The following is an 18,822-nucleotide window of genomic DNA, read 5'->3' as shown; positions in this document are numbered from 1 at the left end:
ACTAAGGAAAACCACACCTGTCTGAGTTAACGAATTATTCCAGTTTGCGAGTGTTTTTCTTTATTTTTCTTGCATAATTAAAAATATTAGAATGTGGTTTCATGTTAAGTGATTCATGACTAGTTTATTCGACCATTTTTATTTTTGTTTTCTTAAATAATACAAGGAACATGTGTATGTAAAAGGTAGGTTGTTTTCGAATTGTTAAAAAAAAGTAGTGATTTCTGTTTACCGTTTCTTATTTTCGACCGAATTCAATACGGTCTTTTCGCGCAATGATTGCAGCATATTAATTTTTCTTGGGCTTTCAGCAGTTACCCATTGTATAGTTTTGCTAAAAGTTGATACCGCTTCGTATGAACCTGTGCGTTCTGGTTCATTTTCACCTTCCGCCTCAAATTCATCTTCAGAATTGCTTTCTTCCTCTTCAATCAGGTCTTTATTCCAGTTATTTATTTTGTAAATGTAAGCTAATAAAAATTTGTTGTTGTTAAACATGAGTTTTTTATTTTGAGTCACCACCATACCTCGGGATGTAAGCCTTCGAGAATATTTGCAGCTTCCTTTTCCAATTTTTTTGCTTCTGCTTCCATTTGGTTTTTCAAAACATTAGACGGAACATCATCTTCGTCATCGTCTTCCAAGTTGGCAAAGTTTAAAATATTTTTCCAGCACTTCACCAAAATATCTTGCTCCAACTTATTCCAAGCTATATCCAAAAATGTAACAGCATCCCTCAAATTACAATTTTTTTCATTGATTCGACCAAATCGCATTCATCAGTGAACATGGCTGCCAACAGAGAATTTCGATAATGTAACTTTGTTATTCTTATTTCGTTTTGATCCATTGGTTGAATCAAAGGAGTGACATTCGGGGGCAAAAACATCGCTGCCATCTTAAGACTTTAATTCATCTTCGTTTGAATGCGAAGGTGCGTTGTCAATAAGAAGCCTTTTGAGGCGCCTTTTAATAAAACAATGCGCATCTAACAGCAGTGCACACATCGGCCGTTGTATAACTTCTGGCTGGATACTGAGGTGGACATACTCGTATTAACATACAACAGTACGAATATGTATGTATTTCGTATATGATATGTTTTCGCGTATAAAATAATGGACATTTTTTGTTCGAGTTTTAAAGTAGCCAGTGGAGAAGAAAAAATGTTCAACTTTCCGAACGTTTGAGTTATCGTGTGTTCGAGTTTTCGCGAGTACACTGTACTAGAATTAATAATGACGTTTCCAGTAAGGTAAATTTCGTAATTCGAAACCGTATGTTTCTCCTTTGGAGGCTAACTTTGAAAAAACTGAGAGCTTTTTTATTTACTTATGACTCAATCTCTCGGATAATTTATATTTGGTTCTTCTTCTTCTTGACTGGCGTAGACACCGCTTACGCGGTTATAGCCGAGTCCAAAACAGCGCGCCACGTATCCCTCCTTCTGGCGGTTTGGCGCCAATTGGTTATATATATTTGGTTCAATACCAAAAAAAAGTCGATTTTGTCATATCATGTCATATCGTAGAGCAATAATTCAAGATTTGCAACAACTTATGTATGGTATCAACGTATCGTTTAATGATTCGCGTCGTACAGCGTCGACATGTGCGTCAAAAAAGTTAACTTTCATTCAATTGAACCAAACAAAACCATTTATGTAAATATAAAATACATGCAATGTGTTTGATTCGCCATATTTATATTGTTGTCATTAATTTTTGATACCAATCTTTATATGCCAAGCCTTAACGGCTAATTTTCTTAAGGAATTTCGCATATTATCCTAGTTCGGACACTTCTTACATAATAAATGAGTTTCGTTTATAAAGAAAATAAACTAAATAACGATACATAACATGGAACGTGGGCTAACTAAACCAGTATATTATATGAAACGTGTTGCAATTTACGTGGAAATATATGTACATACAAATGTTTAAAATTCACCCTTATACAATTTAAAAGATTTTAATTCTAATTTTTTCTATTTATGTGAAAATGAAAGTTTCTTCAATTGATTAAGACAACAACCCATATTCTTGTCAGAAGATTAAGATTGTGAACCTAAAGTGATAATGAAACTGCATTCTTCGTTAACTATATATAAATATAATAAAAAAATCGATAATATATATTAATGAACACAGCAAAATTGAAAGAACTTCTGCTTATTTTTTCAAATACACTGGAAGAGTGCTAAAATAAACTCAATATTTTTGATATTTTTTTTTTCGGATGACGCCCCCTTAGCGTATTCTGCTTAAATAAATATACATATACATATACATATGTATGTATTCAGACATGTATATACATGTACAAATACTAGACGGCTAGCCCAACAATTAACGATTGCAATAACTCCTCAAATGAATAGATACTTTTGAATGTTATTAATATTACCTCAGCAAAGGAAATAATTTTATTTTCATTATATTTATTTTACTAATATATTCTAAAATATGATTTCTTTATTTAAATAACATTATAAAATTTGAATTGTTACATGTTCCTCTTATTTTACATTTTATTTGGTACGGGGCACAAGTTATTTTTACACCAAGTAAATTGTTTGCCTCCTTAAGTGCTGAACACATAGAAGACGACAAGCGACGAGCGACATCTGTCAATATTAAAATACACGCGTTCTTATGAGCACAGATTTTTTGACAACAGCACGACTTCACGACAAAAGGGTTGAAGTCTTCGCTGTCGCCAAATTAGAAATATTTCTAATTTTGCCGACGACAATGGCCGCTGTAGAGCTGCCACTAATATGTGAAATGTAAAATTATTCAAAGTTCTAACAAGTATGACGTTATTTTGCCAGCAGAAACGTAAAATAACTTTGATATATCATTTATAATAACAATCGATAATTTAAAACAAATAAATCGACCATTTTTACATTTTTTCACAAATAATTTCACTTTAAACTAAATATGTAAATTTTATTGAAATGAAAGATGTTAGTACGGCAACAATGAAATTGCTGTTTGATATGTCGCTGCCGTCTTCAATATGTTCAAGACGCTGTCTTCAAAGCGACATTTGTGATCAGCCGTCGCTACGTCGTGTCGTGTCGTCGTCTTTGTGTTCAGCACTTCATGCAGAGAATATATAATTGATTCACAGGCATCGAGAAATATACACAGTGTTGCATTTTTATTAAATTGTACCAAAATCATCACTGCGCACAAATATACATACATAAAGTACATGAATATTTTTGGAACTGCTCCAAAATGTTAAGTGCATCACTATGAATATTCAAATTAGTTGCTAGCATACGTTCTCGATGGATGTGTCAGTAGTCTTGATTAACTCTAATTAATAAAATATGGTAAATACCACATAATTAATTGCGGAATATTAAAAATGGATAGTTACCAAAATTATAATACGTAAAAATTAATCAAATTGCAGCATATACAAAACAACTGGATCATTGGAGTATTATACGCTTTTATTTTTCATGTTAATGGTTTTATTAATATTAAAGAAAATGAAGGCATAGCCGTTGGTAAGTAAATTGTATTCATTAGAAATTTCCAAAGTAATAAAGAAAGAACTTAGTCTAAAAGTTTTTATTTTAATGATATTACGATGGTTTCAAGAATAGATACCTGAGAGTTAAAATTGGCTTTGGTCTTTACATATAAAACAAAGATTTGTATTTTTGTCCACTCGTAGCATGTGGTATTACAAATACAAATTTATTTGACGAACATATGTTAGAACTCTTTCACACGGATCTGTGTTCGGCAACACGCTTTGTGTTCTTATTTGTAACAGTTCGTTGCTACGTAACAGTGTTGCATTTGCGCACATTTTAAAATTAATGTATACGATATATTTGAAAATTTGAATTTTATAATGTATTTTTTGTATATAATTTGCAAATACATATAGTAATATGCATAATATAATTAAAATATGTTTGTAAATGGAGAATAACGATACAATATTTTTTCCGTTTAATTCATATGAAAAGTTAAGCTTAACATTTTCAATTTATGATTCGAATATTTCTAACTTAAATTAGTAATGGGAGGTGCCACCTTTGTTAATAAAAATAAATTTTATTGGGAAGAAATCCCTATAGTTTTTTATACCTTCGCAAAAAAAGTTGCTACGAGAGTATAATAGTTTTGTTCACATAACGGTTGTTTGTAACACCTAAAACTAGATGAGTTAGATATAGAGTCGTATATACCAAAGTAATCAGGGTGACGAGTAGATTTGAAATCCGGTTGTCTGTACGTCCGTCCGTCTGTCCGTCTGTGCAAGCTGTAACTTGAGTAAAAATTAAGATATCTTAATGAAACTTGGAACACATGTTTCTTGGGGCAATGAGAGGGTTGCTTTCGAAAATGGGCGAAATCGGACCATTGCCACGCCCACAAAATGGCGAAAACCAAAAACACATAAAGTGTCATAACTAAGCCATAAATAAAGTTATAAAAGTAAAATTTGGAATAAGGGATCGCACTAGGAAGGGGCATCGCTCACTTATGGGTCAAAAATCGTATCTCAGGAACTACTCGACAGATTTCAATGAAATTCTGTATATAATATTTTCTTTACACCCTGATAGCACGGATAATAAATGGGCGAAATCGGTTCACAACCACGACTACTTTCCTTATAACTCAAATTTGAATTCCATCTGATTCCTTCACTTTATCATGTATACATAAGGAACCATTGAAGATAGTGGAATAAAACTTTACACAAATAGTACATATCATCTCTGACTTCACTTGTGAAAACATTGTAGAAAACGGACTATAACTTTCTAAGGCCCCAGATATCGAACATGTTGAACTCAGCGCCCAAGGGTAAATTTTAACCGAAAATTTGGGTAAATCTCTCAGATAACTTAATGTAATTCAATTAATTTTTTTCTTCTAATAGTGTTCTGTTAAGAAAATTATTAAATTGGGTCATAACATCTCCTAGCTCCCATATACCTAATTATAGGTTTTTCAAAAATACGGTGGGCTTTATTCCGCATAATGTATTGGTTAATATGTGAGATATCTCAGCAAAATTAAGTGAGCGTATAGTCTTGGATATAGTGTACCCTGCTGGTGAAAATGAAAGAATTACCTCAGCCCTCATATAGTATATATTACGATTTTCGTTATTCTATTAAACTTTATGCCGAATTTAAGGGTAAATTTTGTATGTTTGTAAGTTTTTTCAATAAATTGCGAGAGTATAAAATGTTCGGTTGCACCCGAACTTAGCCTTTCCTTACTTGTTTCTAATAAAATATAGTGTAATGGTTGACCAGATGTATCTTATGTCATCGATTAGTTCCTTCTGGTGGTATATTGTTTATCACTCTCATAGACCTTTCTAATCAACTTATTAAGAGGTGGATTTTTCGTTAGTTTATGCATTTTTAAACGTTCAGCTTCCTTAACCACCCTTCTAATAGTAGATTTGATCACATTAATATTACTTTCTCTTAAATTTTGGCAGAGGAGTAGTGATAATTTGAATCTTCTCTGAGTATACACCGCCCGCCTGCTTCCGTACATCGTCGATTATTGCCACATTTGAAGCTCTTTTCCTAAGTTTCTTTATTTCGAAGAAAATATAAAATTATGTTTCGATGCCTTCCCCCTTTTTCTGCAATTTTATGCAAAAACAGTCCACATTCATGAACTGTTTCGATTTTTGATTTTTCCTGCACAGATAAAACAATTCTTTTTCCCAAATTGTACAACAATTAAAAAACTAATCTATTAAGCACCACAAAATTGTGTGCTTGTGGTTTCCAAATTATGCGAGGTAATTAACATTTGGGGCGTTTTTCAACATAACCTTTGAATGGGAGATGGGCGTGGTTATTATCCGATTTCTTTAATTTTTGGACTAAAGAAAGAAATGGCTAAAAGAAACGACTGCAGTTTGGTTTATATAGCTTAATTGGTTTGGAAGATACATATATTTGGAAGATACATAAAACCTATTTGGGGGCAGGGATACGCCCACTTAAAAAAGTTACATCCAAATGTGCCCCTCCCTAATGCGATCCTTTGTAGCAAATTTTACTTTCATTACTTTATTTATGGCTTAGTTGGCACTTTATGTGTTTTCGGTTTTCACCATTTTGTGAGCGTGGCAGTGGACCGTTCCAAGTTTAAGATTTCTCAATTTTTACACAAGTTATACAAGGTCATTATCAATGTGGCTTTAGACCTGGAAAATCCACCATGGACCAGATATTCACCATGCGCCAAATCTTGAAAAGACCCGAGAGAGCAGAATCGACACTCACCACCTTTTCATCGATTTTAAAGCTGCCTTCAACAGCACGAAAAGGAGCTGCCTCTATGTCGCGATGTCTGAATTCTCCTCAAAACTAATACGGCTATGTAAAATGACGTTGAGCAACACCAAAAGCTCCGTCAGGATCGGGAAGGACCTCTCCGAGCCGTTCAATACCAAACGAGGCTTGACAGTTTTAACTTTGAAGTAGTAGATAGTTTCGTCTACTTGGGAACCAGCGTTAACAACACCAACAATGTCACTCGCTCATTATTCCCATCCTGATGTGCGGCGCTGAAGCGTGCACGATGACAACATCCAACGGCGAATACCGCAGACGATGGAAAGATGAGGTGTACGATTTATACGACGACATTGACATAGTTCAGCGAATAAAAAGACAGCGGCTGCGCTGGCTAGGTCATGTCGTACAGATAGAAGAAAACACTCCAGCTCTCAAAGTGTTCGATGCAGTACCCGCTGGAGGAAGCCGCGGAAAAGGACGACCTCCACTCCGATGGAAGGCTCAAGTGGAAAGTGACCTGGCTTCACTTGGTATTTCCAGTTGGCGCCAAAAAGCAAAAAAGAAAAACGAGTGGCGCGCTCTGGTGGATTCGGCTATAATCGCTTAAAGCGGTTCCTACGCCAAATATATACAGTGGAACTTTTCTAACTCGAATCACCATAATACACAAAAAAACTTCGAGTTAGAGAGACTTCGAGTTATAGAATTTTCATAAAAACATAAAGTTTTTCAAAAAGCTGTAAAATTTAGATTATATACAGTATCCCATGCATTTGTTACACGATGTATGCAATCAATAAGTATAATATCATATTTTTTGTTCGTCTCCATACGAAATAGAGAGACTCTTTTAAGTGTTTTAATACTGCCTCTATAGTAAAATTTTAAATTTTCCCCTGGTCGAAAAGTTTGATTTATGGAATGAATTTTGTATGTAAGTTTACTTCTATTGCCATTTCAAGAGTTCGAGTTTTGGCGATCTTCGATTTATAGAAGTACGAGTTATGCAAGTTCCACTGTATATATATATCGCTGGCACGGACAGACGGACGGACAGACATCCGGATTTCAACTTCACTTGTCATCCTGATCATTTCTATGTAAATAACCCCATATCTAACTCTTTAATTTCTGGGTGATACAAACAACCGTTATGTGAATAAAACTATAATACTCTGTGCAACATGTTGCGAGAGTACAAAAACGAATACTTTTACACAAAATATGAGTAATTTTTTACATCTAATAGTAAAATATATAAAATATTAATTATGGTATATTTAACTTAATTCGACTAAATATATACATAAATATATAAGTATGTATGTATATATAAAGTCTGTTTATTTTTAAAGCGTTTGGCATTATGTTTTAAAAATTATTTCTGGCTATTGACCGCGAGCTTTTTGCAGCGATTAGGGCCGTATGTCAGCAATAAACGTTGTTCCGGAGTCATTATGAAATGGCAAAGCAAACTAAGTTAAATCAAGTATTACCTCATTGAAAACCACACGTCTAAACAAAACCATATCACCACCAACATATCGCTCTTTTACATTAATAGGGTCATAACTCAAAAAACACGATTTTATTTTGAGTTTAGTATGCAGAAATATGCGTAAAATCATTGTGTAACAAGTAAGGAAGGGCTAAGTTCGGGTGTAACCGAACATTTTATATTCTCGCAATTTATTTATTTAACCTATTATTTATATTATATGGTACACAATTTGACCCACATATTCGTCATATATATTGTATAAAGTCCATTGAAAGTTACAAACCATAATATTAGGTTAGAAGCACCGAGGTCCTCATGTTCGATATATGAGGCCTTGAAAACCTATGGTCCGATTTTGGTAATTTTTAGAATAGGGCTGCCACACTATAAACGTAGTATTTGTACAAAGTTCTGCACCGATATCTTCACTAGTACTTACTTTATATATTGTAAAGTAAACGATTCAGATTGTCTTCAAAGTTCTGGTATATAGGAAGTAGGCGCGGTTGTGAAGCGATTTGGCCTATTTTCACAACATATCATTGGGATGTAAGGAAACTATTACAAACCAAGTTTCATTGAAATCGGTCGAGTAGTTCCTGAGATATGGTTTTTGACCCATAAGTGGGCGACGCCACGCCCATTTTCCATTTTGTAAAAAAATCCGAGTGTAGCTTCTATCTGCCATTTCCTATGTGAAATTTAGTGTTTCTGACGTTTTTGGTTAGTGAGCTAACCCACTTTTAGTAATTTTCAACCTAACCTTTGTATGGGAGGGGGGCGGGGTTATTATACGATTTCTGTCATTTTTGGACTGTATAAGGAAATGCCTAAAAAAAAAACGACTGCAGAAAGTTTGGTTTATATAGCTCTATTGGTTTGCGAGACATGTACAAAAAACTTAGTAGGGGGCGGGGCCACGCCCACTTCCCCAAAAAATTACATCCAAATATACCCCTTAATAGTACGATCCTTCATACCAAATTTTATTTCCATAGCTTTATTTATGGCTTAGTTATGGCACTTTATGTGTTTTCGGTTTTCGCCATTTTGTGGGCGTGGCAGTGGTCCGATTTTGCTCATTTTCGAAAGCAACCTTCCTATGGTGCCAAGAAATAAGTGTGCCAAGCTTCATCAAGATATCTTAATGTTTACTCAAGTTACAGCTTGCACAGACGGACGGACAGACAGACATTCGGATTTGAACTCCACTCTTCACCCTGATCACTTTGGTATATATAACCCTATATCTAACTCTTTTAGTTTTGGGTGTTACAAACAACCGTTATGTGAACAAAACGTATAATACTCTCTTTAGCAACATTTGTTGCGAGAGTATAAAAATTGCATTCTTATGCGTAGAAAATTAAACCGTTGAGACAAGAATGTCGTTTTTCAGAAAAAACGACATATTTTGCGTACAATGATATTTGTGAAAAGATAACTAAATTTTTCATGTTGTTTTTTATCAATAACGACACGTTTAATTTATGACAGCGAAATTGTTTTATATTTTACACAAATATCGACGTATGTAAATCAAAGTGAATCACCTTTATGCCCAAGAAAAAGTTTCAGTACACTCTTTTTAGTACATTTATGCTCAGCTTTTATTTAATATATTGCATAGTTTAGTCAATAAACTAATGAAATTTTTCTATATTTGCTAAATAAGAGACAATTGAAAACTTTAAATCGCTATCCTGAAAAATCGAATTTTATTTTAGTTGTGACACTATTCATGTAAATAAACGATATGTATATGGAATTTCATATTGTATATATTAGTATAGATTTATGTTAAATCGCTACCACCGTACATAAGTATGTAATCATCAGCATCAATTTCTCTACAAATTAAATAGGTATTATAACCGATCATAATACGGAGCAGATAAGAAAGACTTTTGAATATGCTATTAATGTAGCCAATACTGAATTAGGAGTACCTCTAATAGGATATAACGAAGAAATAAAATTCGGCGATTCTATAGAAGGATATACTAAAATTTGCAAATTTATGCAGGTAAGAATATTAAAACTAATAACATATTCGCACACTGTCTGCATTATTGGTCAGTAACTGTCAGCTTAATTTATGCAGTAAATATTTTCGATTAAAAACTTTATACAAGCCTGAGATTTTGAAATATATTTAATAAAATAAAATTATTTATAGTATATGCATATATGTTGTTTTGTTACGAAACCGTAATAAATAATCCTGTACTTTCATATATTCAGAATGGCATAGGTGCTATTTTTGGCCCTTCATCGCGTCAAACATCGGCACATCTTTTAACAGTATGTGATGCTAAGGATGTACCATATATGTATCCACATATGAGTGATCATGTGGAAGGATTTAATTTGTACCCAAATCCATTGGATTTGGCACGAATATTGCATAACGTAATCGACTTATTCAAGTGGACTCGTTTTATTTTCCTTTATGAATCATGTAAGGAAATACACTGGATACTTCTCTAACTCGAATCACCATAATCCACAAAAAAACTTCGAGTTAGTTATAGAAGTTTGAGTTATGGGAGCAAATTTGTATGAAATTTGATTTCTAAACGCTATTGCCAATTCAAAAGTTCGAGTTATGGAGATCTTCGACTTATGGAAGATCCACTGTACTTTCTTATAAATATACTTATCTATATATAAAACTTCGAATTTTACACCGTATTATTACAGCCGACTATTTGAGCATTTTAAATGGTTTAATGTCATTTTACATAAGTGACGGACCACTAATTAATGTATTGCGGTATGATCTTAAATTAAATGGAAATTACAAAGCAGTTCTGCGACGAGTGCGCAAATCGGAAGATGGACAGATTGTAGTAGTAGGCTCTACACCATCTGTAGCTGAACTATTAAGACAGGTATATATACATACACATACATAAACACATCATTTCTGATACATATGTTATGTTATTTCTTATTTTTCATTCTTCTTTAGGCACAGCAAGTTGGAATAATGAATGATAAATATTCCTATATTATTGGTAATCTGGACTTACAAACTTTTGATCTGGAAGAATATAAATACAGTGAGGCGAACATCACGGGGTTTCGAATGTTTTCTCCAACTCAATCCATCGTCCAAGATTTAATATCACACTTGGATTACAGTGGGAGCATCAATGATCGAATAATCAATGGTAAGTATTTCGAAAAACTCGGATTTAAAAAAGACTGCCGCTATATTCTACAAAAATGCTTGGAAATTAATTTTATGTCGTGACAATAACAACAAAAACAGCACGAACAGTTTTAGGACCATCGATTAGACCTGCCTGACGTCAAAGGCGCTTCAAAACAAGTAAAAACGCTCGGGAGTAATAGAAGATTTTATCTCTCGCAATTTGCAAAAGGCTCAAAATAGAGAAATATTATCATGACTTCATGAATTTCATGAATTCACCTTGGTAGCTTGGACATAATTCTTATCAAAATTTATCTAACTAATACAAATATTTGTGCAGTGTGAAGATACACAAATATATCCATAATTTTTAATACCGAACGGTATAATGCTAATCAAAATATTCTCACATAATTACATTACATCTTGAAATCAGATAATAATCGTATAAGGAAGCCAATATTCGAAAATAGTATGTTTAGTAAAAAGAAATATGTTATTTTTCAAAGGGATAACTTTATTAAATTTATATCTCGCGTTGTGCAATCGTAGTAAAATCGTAACATTTCTTAAGTAGATGGTTACTGTTGATGAAAAGTGGTCAAGTAACGAAAATGTCAAGCGAAAACGGTCATAATAGAATTGGAATTAAACTATATTTTACAAGGAGAACTCATATCTTAAGCTTTAAAGAAAACAAAATTTGATTTAAGTGACATTCGAAAGAAGTACAATGATGCCAAAGCCGATTAATCGGTGGGACTCTTAACAATAAGTAATTTAATAGAAAACTAGCATTAGTTATATCGAACTTTTCGTTAATTCGAGTACTCACTTAGGGGTATGTTTTTCAATAAAAATGATCCGTAAATTAAATATCCGTAAATTGCAGCTTATTTTATTAATTATTTGTTAAAAAAATAAAACCCATAACAAAATAATTCAAATCAGCTAAATAATTTAAATAATTTTGAGCTTTTTTATAATATAAAATTCAAATAAAGTTATATATACCAAAGTGATCAGGGGGAAGAGTGGAGTTCAAATCCGAATGTCTGTCTGTCCGTCCGTCCGTTCGTCCGTCCGTCAGTCTGTGCAAGCTGTAATTTGAGTAAAACTTAAGATATCTTGATGAAACTTGGCACACTTATTTCTTGGCACCATAGGAAGGTTGCTTTCGAAAATGAGCAAAATCGGACCACTGCCACGCCCACAAAATGGCGAAAACCAAAAACACATAAAGTGCCATAACTAAGCCATAAATAAAGCTATGGAAATAAAATTTGGTATGAAGAATCGCACAATGAAGGGGCATATTTGGATGTAATTTTTTTGGGGAAGTGGGCGTGGCCCCGCCCCCAAATCGGTTTTTTGTACATATCTCGCAAACCAATAGAGCTATATAAACCAAACTTTCTGCAGTCGTTTTTTTAGCCACTTCCTAATGCAGTCCAAAAACGAAAGAAATCGGATCATAACCACGCCCACCTCCCATACAAAAGTTAGGTTGACAATTACTAAAAGTGAGTTAACTCATTAACGAAAAACGTCAGAAACACTAAATTTCACATAAGAAATGGCAGATGAAAGCTGCAGTCAGATTACAAATGGAAAATGGACGTGGCGTCGCCCACTTATGGGTCAAAAACCATATCTCAGGAACTACTCGGCCGATTTCAATGAAACTTGTTTTCTAATAGTTTCCTTACATCCCAATGATATGTTGTGAAAATAGGCCAAATCGCTTCACAACCACACCTACTTCCAATATACCAGAACTTTGAATCGTGTACCTTACAATATATAAAGTAAGCACTAGTGAAGATATCGGTGCAGAACTTTGCATAAATACTGCATTTATAGTGTGGCAGCCCCATTCTAAAAATAGCCGAAATCGGACCATAGGTTTTCAAGACCCCATTAATGGAACATGAGGACCTCGGTGCTTCTAACCTAATATTATGCTTTCCAACGGACTTTATACAATATATATGACGAATATGTGGGTCTAATTGTGTATTATATAATATAAATAAAGTTAAATATATAAATTGCGAGAGTATAAAATGTTCGGTTACACCCGAACTTAGCCCTTCCTTACTTGTTAAGTTATATTTTTAATTCTGGTCCGATATTATTTGATTTTTTTTCTTTCTTTATATGTATGTCTTCTTCATGTTGTTCGTTGAACCGAGTACCTACAAATCCCCGATGTTCGTTATTTAAGGTACTCAATGTAACAAATTTGCTTGTTCGTTATAAGCGGTTTTCGTTAAAACGAATATTCGTTATTTCGGAAAACTACTGTATATATGTACATATTTTGGGATTTTAAACGGTTTTTCAGCAAAACCCTATCCTTTAAGGTATTTTTTATGATATATAAAAGCCAAAATGTGACTATGCTAATATTCACATACCTGCACATATACATACATATGTATGTATGTAGTTAATTCTAGAAAGATTTTAAAAAAACAATGTACATTTACAAATTTTAGAATTATATTTAGCTAATTTCATTATTTATAACCAACGTATATTCTTCTTCCAGATTCATGTCCAATAACTTTGGAAATGGCATTGACTTATGATGCCGTACAAGTTTTTGCCGCAACTACAAAAAAAATAATGTATCGTCCACAGGCTTTAAATTGTTCCGACCAAAGCAGCCAAGTACAAACTGATGGATCAACATTTAAGAATTATATGCGTTCGGTATTTACAAAATTATAAATCAATGATTTACATATATAATGATTATTTGATAAATTAAAATTTACACTTTTGTATATACAGACCAATATTGAAGAAAAAACCATAACCGGACCTGTATACTTTGATGGAAATATACGAAAAGGTTATACTTTAGATATTGTTGAGCTGCAGACTACTGGACTCGTTAAGATCGGCACTTGGGATGAACGTAATAATTTGACAATTCAACGTCCACCTCAATCAAAACTATGGAGTGAGGTTGATGCCAATTCTTTGGTGAACCAAACATTTCGTGTTCTTATATCAGTGCCAGTAGGTTGTCTATACACGTGCATATTCTCATATTATTATCATTTAATTTATTTATCAAATACATTCAACTTAAATTACATCAGAACAAGCCTTACGCCAGTTTAGTGGAGAGTCATAAGAAATTGGTTGGCAACAACCAGTATGAAGGCTACAGCATAGACCTAATAAAAGAGTTATCTGCAAAATTAGGATTCAATTATATTCTAATTAATGGTGGGAGTAATTACGGCAACTTTAATAAAACAACAAATAAGACAACAGGAATGATGAAAGAGATAAATGAAGGTGTAAGTGTACTTTTCATGTAATCTGCAAAGATTATCATTATAATAATATATTTTAAGAGAGCAGAGTTGGCAATTACCGATTTGACAATTACATCGGAACGCGAAGAAATAATTGATTTCTCTATACCATTCATGAATTTAGGTATACATATTTATTTGTACATAAAAACTATAATTTTTAATTTTTATATTATGTGTGCGGGTACTTTCAACTAGGTATTGCGATTTTGTACACTAAACCACAAAAATCGCCTGCTAACTATTTTTCATTCTTGGATCCATTCTCTAGAGAAGTTTGGATTTACTTGGGTCTTGTTTATATTGGTATATCGCTCTGTTTTTTTATATTGGGGCGGTTGTCACCAACCGAATGGGATAATCCATATCCATGTATTGAAGAACCCGAAGAACTGGAGAACCAATTTACATTAAATAACTCGTTTTGGTTTACAACAGGGGCATTTCTACAGCAAGGCTCTGAGATAGCACCAAAGTAAGGACATATTTGAACTGACCGTAAACTCACACATTCATATGTATATAAATTTACAATTTTATGTAGGTCTCTTTCTACCCGTACTCTTGCATCCATTTGGTGGTTCTTCACACTGATAATACTATCTTCATACACTGCCAATTTGGCAGCGTTTTTAACTATCGAGAAACCTGCTGCAGTCATAACTAAAGTCGATGACTTAGCTAATAATGTAGATGGTGTAAAATATGGTGCTAAGCGAACTGGTTCAACGCGAACTTTCTTTTCAGTATGATAACTGCGTATTTTCTAATTAACTTTTCATAACGATGTAGGTATATATGCTTTTAGGCCTCCGAGCATGAAGTTTATAAAAAGATGAATGAGTTCATGATTAAAAATCCCGATTTACTTTTCGAGACAAATTTTCAAGGAGTAGATCGTGTGAAAAATGGTAAAAATTATGCTTTCTTAATGGAGTCCACATCTATTGAGTACAATATTGTCCGCGAGTGCAACCTAATGAAAGTTGGCGAACCACTCGATGAGAAAGGGTATGGCATCGCGATGGTAAAAAGTAAGTTTTATATCAATAAACAATTTTGTACAAACAACAACAGCTCTAATTTTATCTGACTGAACGGAATATTCTCTCTGAAAAATACATAAATAAGCATTCAATTCCACAGAATTTAGCAACCATACTTATGACGGCGAAATTGATTCATATTTTTCACAAATAACGACATAATTTAAAGTGGATCACGTTTATGCCCAAGAAAAAGCATTAGTACACTCTATTTGGTCCATTTATGCTCAACATTGTATTTAATATATTACAGGCCACTAGATTTGTCAATAAACTGATGGTATTTTTCTATATTTTCTAAATAAGAGACAATTGAAAACTTTAAATTGCTCTCCTGAAAAATCGACTTTTTTGAGTTGTGACACTATTCAAGTAAATGAGCGATATGTTCACTGTTTTATCTATATAGCATATTAATGTTGTTTGTAGGAGAAATAAAAGTTAGACGTGTTTTGTGTGTTCGGCGATTTCCTGCTGTCGAAAAAATTGATCAAAGAATTTGCATTAAATTTTGTGTGAATAATTTATTTAAGTGCTCAATAACACTTGAAATGTTGACAGTAGCACACAGTCCAGCAGTACTGGACTATAGATACATATTAATACATATAGATAAATTAGCGACGAAGTAAAGCGGTAATTTTTTCAGCTTTAGCATATCGAATATTCAAAAAACAAAATCCGTATTTTTCATTTCTGTATGTAGCCACTGACACTATATAAATTTATTTCTTACAGATTGGCCATATCGTGATAAACTTAACAACGCATTGTTAGAACTTCAAGAACAGGGTGTTTTAGCGCAACTTAAGAATAAATGGTGGAACGTAGTTGGTGCTGGTGTTTGCAAAGTACGGTAAATTGTACTTTGGCAAATACCTTTTTAATAACAATGAATTAATATTTTTTAGAAAAAATCTGATAGCCAAGTGGCATCTTTGGATTTAAAGAGTTTAGGTGGTGTATATCTAGTACTTGGGGTCGGAAGCGGACTGTCTCTTATATATGGTTTAATTATGTGGTGCATATATGTGGCAAGAAAAGCCAATTATTATGAGGTGCATACCTTTTGCGGAGATCCAAAATGTAATGTTTATACAGAATTATTTTTTCTTCTTCTCTAGGTACCGTTTGGTGCCGCATTTTTGGAAGAACTACGAATTGCAATTAACGTTGCGAATAACGAACGCATACTGAAGAGCGCACAGTCCGTGTACTCACGGAGTCGAAATTCACTTCTTTCAATCGATTCAATAGACACAGATTCTGAAGTTGAAAAGAGTTCAAAAACTGACGAAGAATCGGAAAATACTTATTAGGCTCCAAAATGTGCATAACCATTTTAAACTACATTAAAACCACTTTCTTTTATAATTTATGTCAACTTTTAACTAACTTTCTTAACAATATTAACTATGTATCTTGTAATGAGTACTTTATTAAATAAAATTGCTTGCATAACAATATTCATTTACAATTATGAGTTACACAATAATGAGTAAAATATAGTATCAACCGAAACATTAAAAACCTAAGACATATTACTTCATAAAAATTAAAGTAGTCATCGAAATTTAAAAATTCTCTTTGCGTTTCAATTCATGTTCGATTATTAACCAAACTGTATTTTATTCAAAACTAGCTGGCCCGGCGTCAAACTTTCTTCCGCCCTAGAGGCAATAAATGAACTGATTTTGGTTGTTATGATTTGTTAATATTTATAGCGAATGCAAGACGAATCAAAATCGTTTAAACTGAAACGGCATATCGGTTGGGATCATCGGGATAATAGGAATGAGAACTTCCTCAGCTTCGTACTTTCCATTGAGTATAATCGAGTAGATCACATTGTTCAACAATTCTCTTACCACCAAGCGCGTTCCGTTGCATGGTTTTGGTTGATTGAAGTTTCGAAGCATGATTACTACGGAGTCAAACTTTAGTCGTAAAATATGCGGTGGTAAGCAAGGCGCATTCAAGGAGCTTAAAAATGCAATTGGATAGTCGCTTCATCTTCGTATATTACACAGTCAATCGATTTAAATAATTGATGTGTACCAATGATCTCATTCTGTATTATGTAGTTTATTATTTTTGTGGTTAGAATTATGCCTGGGAATACTTTGTTGATGAGTTCATTTTACGATGATACAGTGTTATAGAAATTTGGAGGAAATGAAATCAATCCGATTGATTCGTGGTTAACTTAAGTTTCTTCATATAATGCCATAAATTCGATGATTTGAGGCTAGGTTCGAAAATCTGAAAATATAATTTTTTTTATTTATGACTCAATTTTTGCCGTAAAGTGTAATCATAAAGAATCCATGAATCAAACATTTAATTGTATTTTTGGAAATTAGTATGAAAATTTTATTATAAATCATCAGACATCTAGAAACAGATTGGTATGGCAGAAGTAGGCCTAAACATTGCTTTCGCTTCAATTAAAGAGCAAGGAGCCAGAGTTCAAGATATATTCCCTTGCGCAGATTATCTACTACGACAGTTTTATTTAGTATTTTTAAACACGTTCTTGCAAAAATGAGTAAAATCGGGTCATAACTTCCCCTAGTTCCCATGTACCAACTTTCAATAGATTTTATATTATATATATGCCGAATATGTGAGTCAAATTGTGCGTTAAGTTAATAAAATTAAATAAATAAATTGTGAGAGTATAAAATGTTCGGTGACACCCGAACGTAGCCCGTCTTAATTGTTTCATCATGATATACAACATTTTTTTTATTGTTTTTTGTTTATTTTTTATCAACAACAAAAATTTATAAAAAATATTAACAAGTTGCAACCAACTCATATGTACTCGCTTTTGTACCATAGAGGGTGTTTAAGGTTAAACATTATTTTTAACACTTAGTTCAAAGATCTGAGTAACATAGCATATTTTATACATACTTTGGTATATCTTCTACCAACTCCTAAAAAAAATTATTTGGAAACCACTCTCCCTGTGCACCTCTCAAAGCTCCAACAAAATGTATATGATGTGGTCACATTTTGCTTTCACTCAAGCCCCCAAACTATTTGGACATTGATCAGCAGAGTGTTAACTGAATGAGGTATCTTTAATTCCATACTACTGGAGTGGGGTTCAATAAAAGACAGCGTATAAGATATATTTAATTTTGATTATTATTTAGTTTTTCATGTCTTTATATACTATTTTTTATTATATCTTAATTAACCAAATATATTTGTATGTGTGTATATTGGTACGTATATTGTATACTGTTTATGTTTTGAGATTTTCCAAATTAACAGTTTTATCAATCCTTCTAAAACATTCTGCTGGTACACTTTTGACCCAGTTTTAACGCATTTTTATAAAAGTGAAGAGTTGCGAAGACTTCCCATCAAACAAGTACAGCAAGTGGACGGTGTGTGGTAAACAGACATTCTATTATATTAAGGGTATTTTTGGAAAAGGGTTGCCACAACTTAAA

The 18,822-nt window shown here is 33.0% G+C and overlaps 1 protein-coding gene across 2 annotated transcripts; it reads left to right on the top strand.

Moving 5' to 3' along the window:
• The first annotated feature begins 3,189 nt into the window (after positions 1 to 3,189).
• Positions 3,190 to 16,832, top strand: LOC105214273 (glutamate receptor ionotropic, kainate 2). 2 transcript variants are annotated; one of them, XM_011187610.3, is made up of 16 exons: positions 3,190 to 3,349; positions 3,433 to 3,529; positions 9,680 to 9,840; positions 10,059 to 10,275; positions 10,518 to 10,708; positions 10,789 to 10,990; positions 13,529 to 13,692; positions 13,774 to 14,004; positions 14,088 to 14,291; positions 14,349 to 14,433; positions 14,508 to 14,784; positions 14,854 to 15,055; positions 15,118 to 15,343; positions 16,094 to 16,206; positions 16,267 to 16,413; positions 16,480 to 16,832. In XM_011187610.3, exons 1-16 carry the CDS (start codon positions 3,347 to 3,349, stop codon positions 16,672 to 16,674), a joined length of 2,715 nt encoding a protein of 904 aa, XP_011185912.1. In that variant the 5' UTR covers positions 3,190 to 3,346; the 3' UTR covers positions 16,675 to 16,832. The 2 variants fall into 2 exon arrangements, with proteins under 2 accessions (XP_011185912.1, XP_054089785.1); XM_054233810.1 differs by lacking the exons at positions 14,508 to 14,784; positions 14,854 to 15,055; positions 15,118 to 15,343.
• Positions 16,833 to 18,822: the final 1,990 nt, after the last annotated feature.

The sequence above is a fragment of the Zeugodacus cucurbitae genome, chromosome 2, assembly GCF_028554725.1.
Source record: "Zeugodacus cucurbitae isolate PBARC_wt_2022May chromosome 2, idZeuCucr1.2, whole genome shotgun sequence".
Lineage (NCBI taxonomy): Eukaryota > Metazoa > Arthropoda > Insecta > Diptera > Tephritidae > Zeugodacus > Zeugodacus cucurbitae.
This window is presented reverse-complemented; position numbering and strand designations above follow the sequence as displayed.

Coding starts and splice junctions, on each gene's coding strand:
- LOC105214273 (XM_011187610.3), top strand. Junction 15,056..15,117: donor CAACGCGAACTTTCTTTTCA/GTATGATAACTG, acceptor ATATGCTTTTAG/GCCTCCGAGCATGAAGTTTA. Junction 15,344..16,093: donor TGGCATCGCGATGGTAAAAA/GTAAGTTTTATA, acceptor TATTTCTTACAG/ATTGGCCATATCGTGATAAA.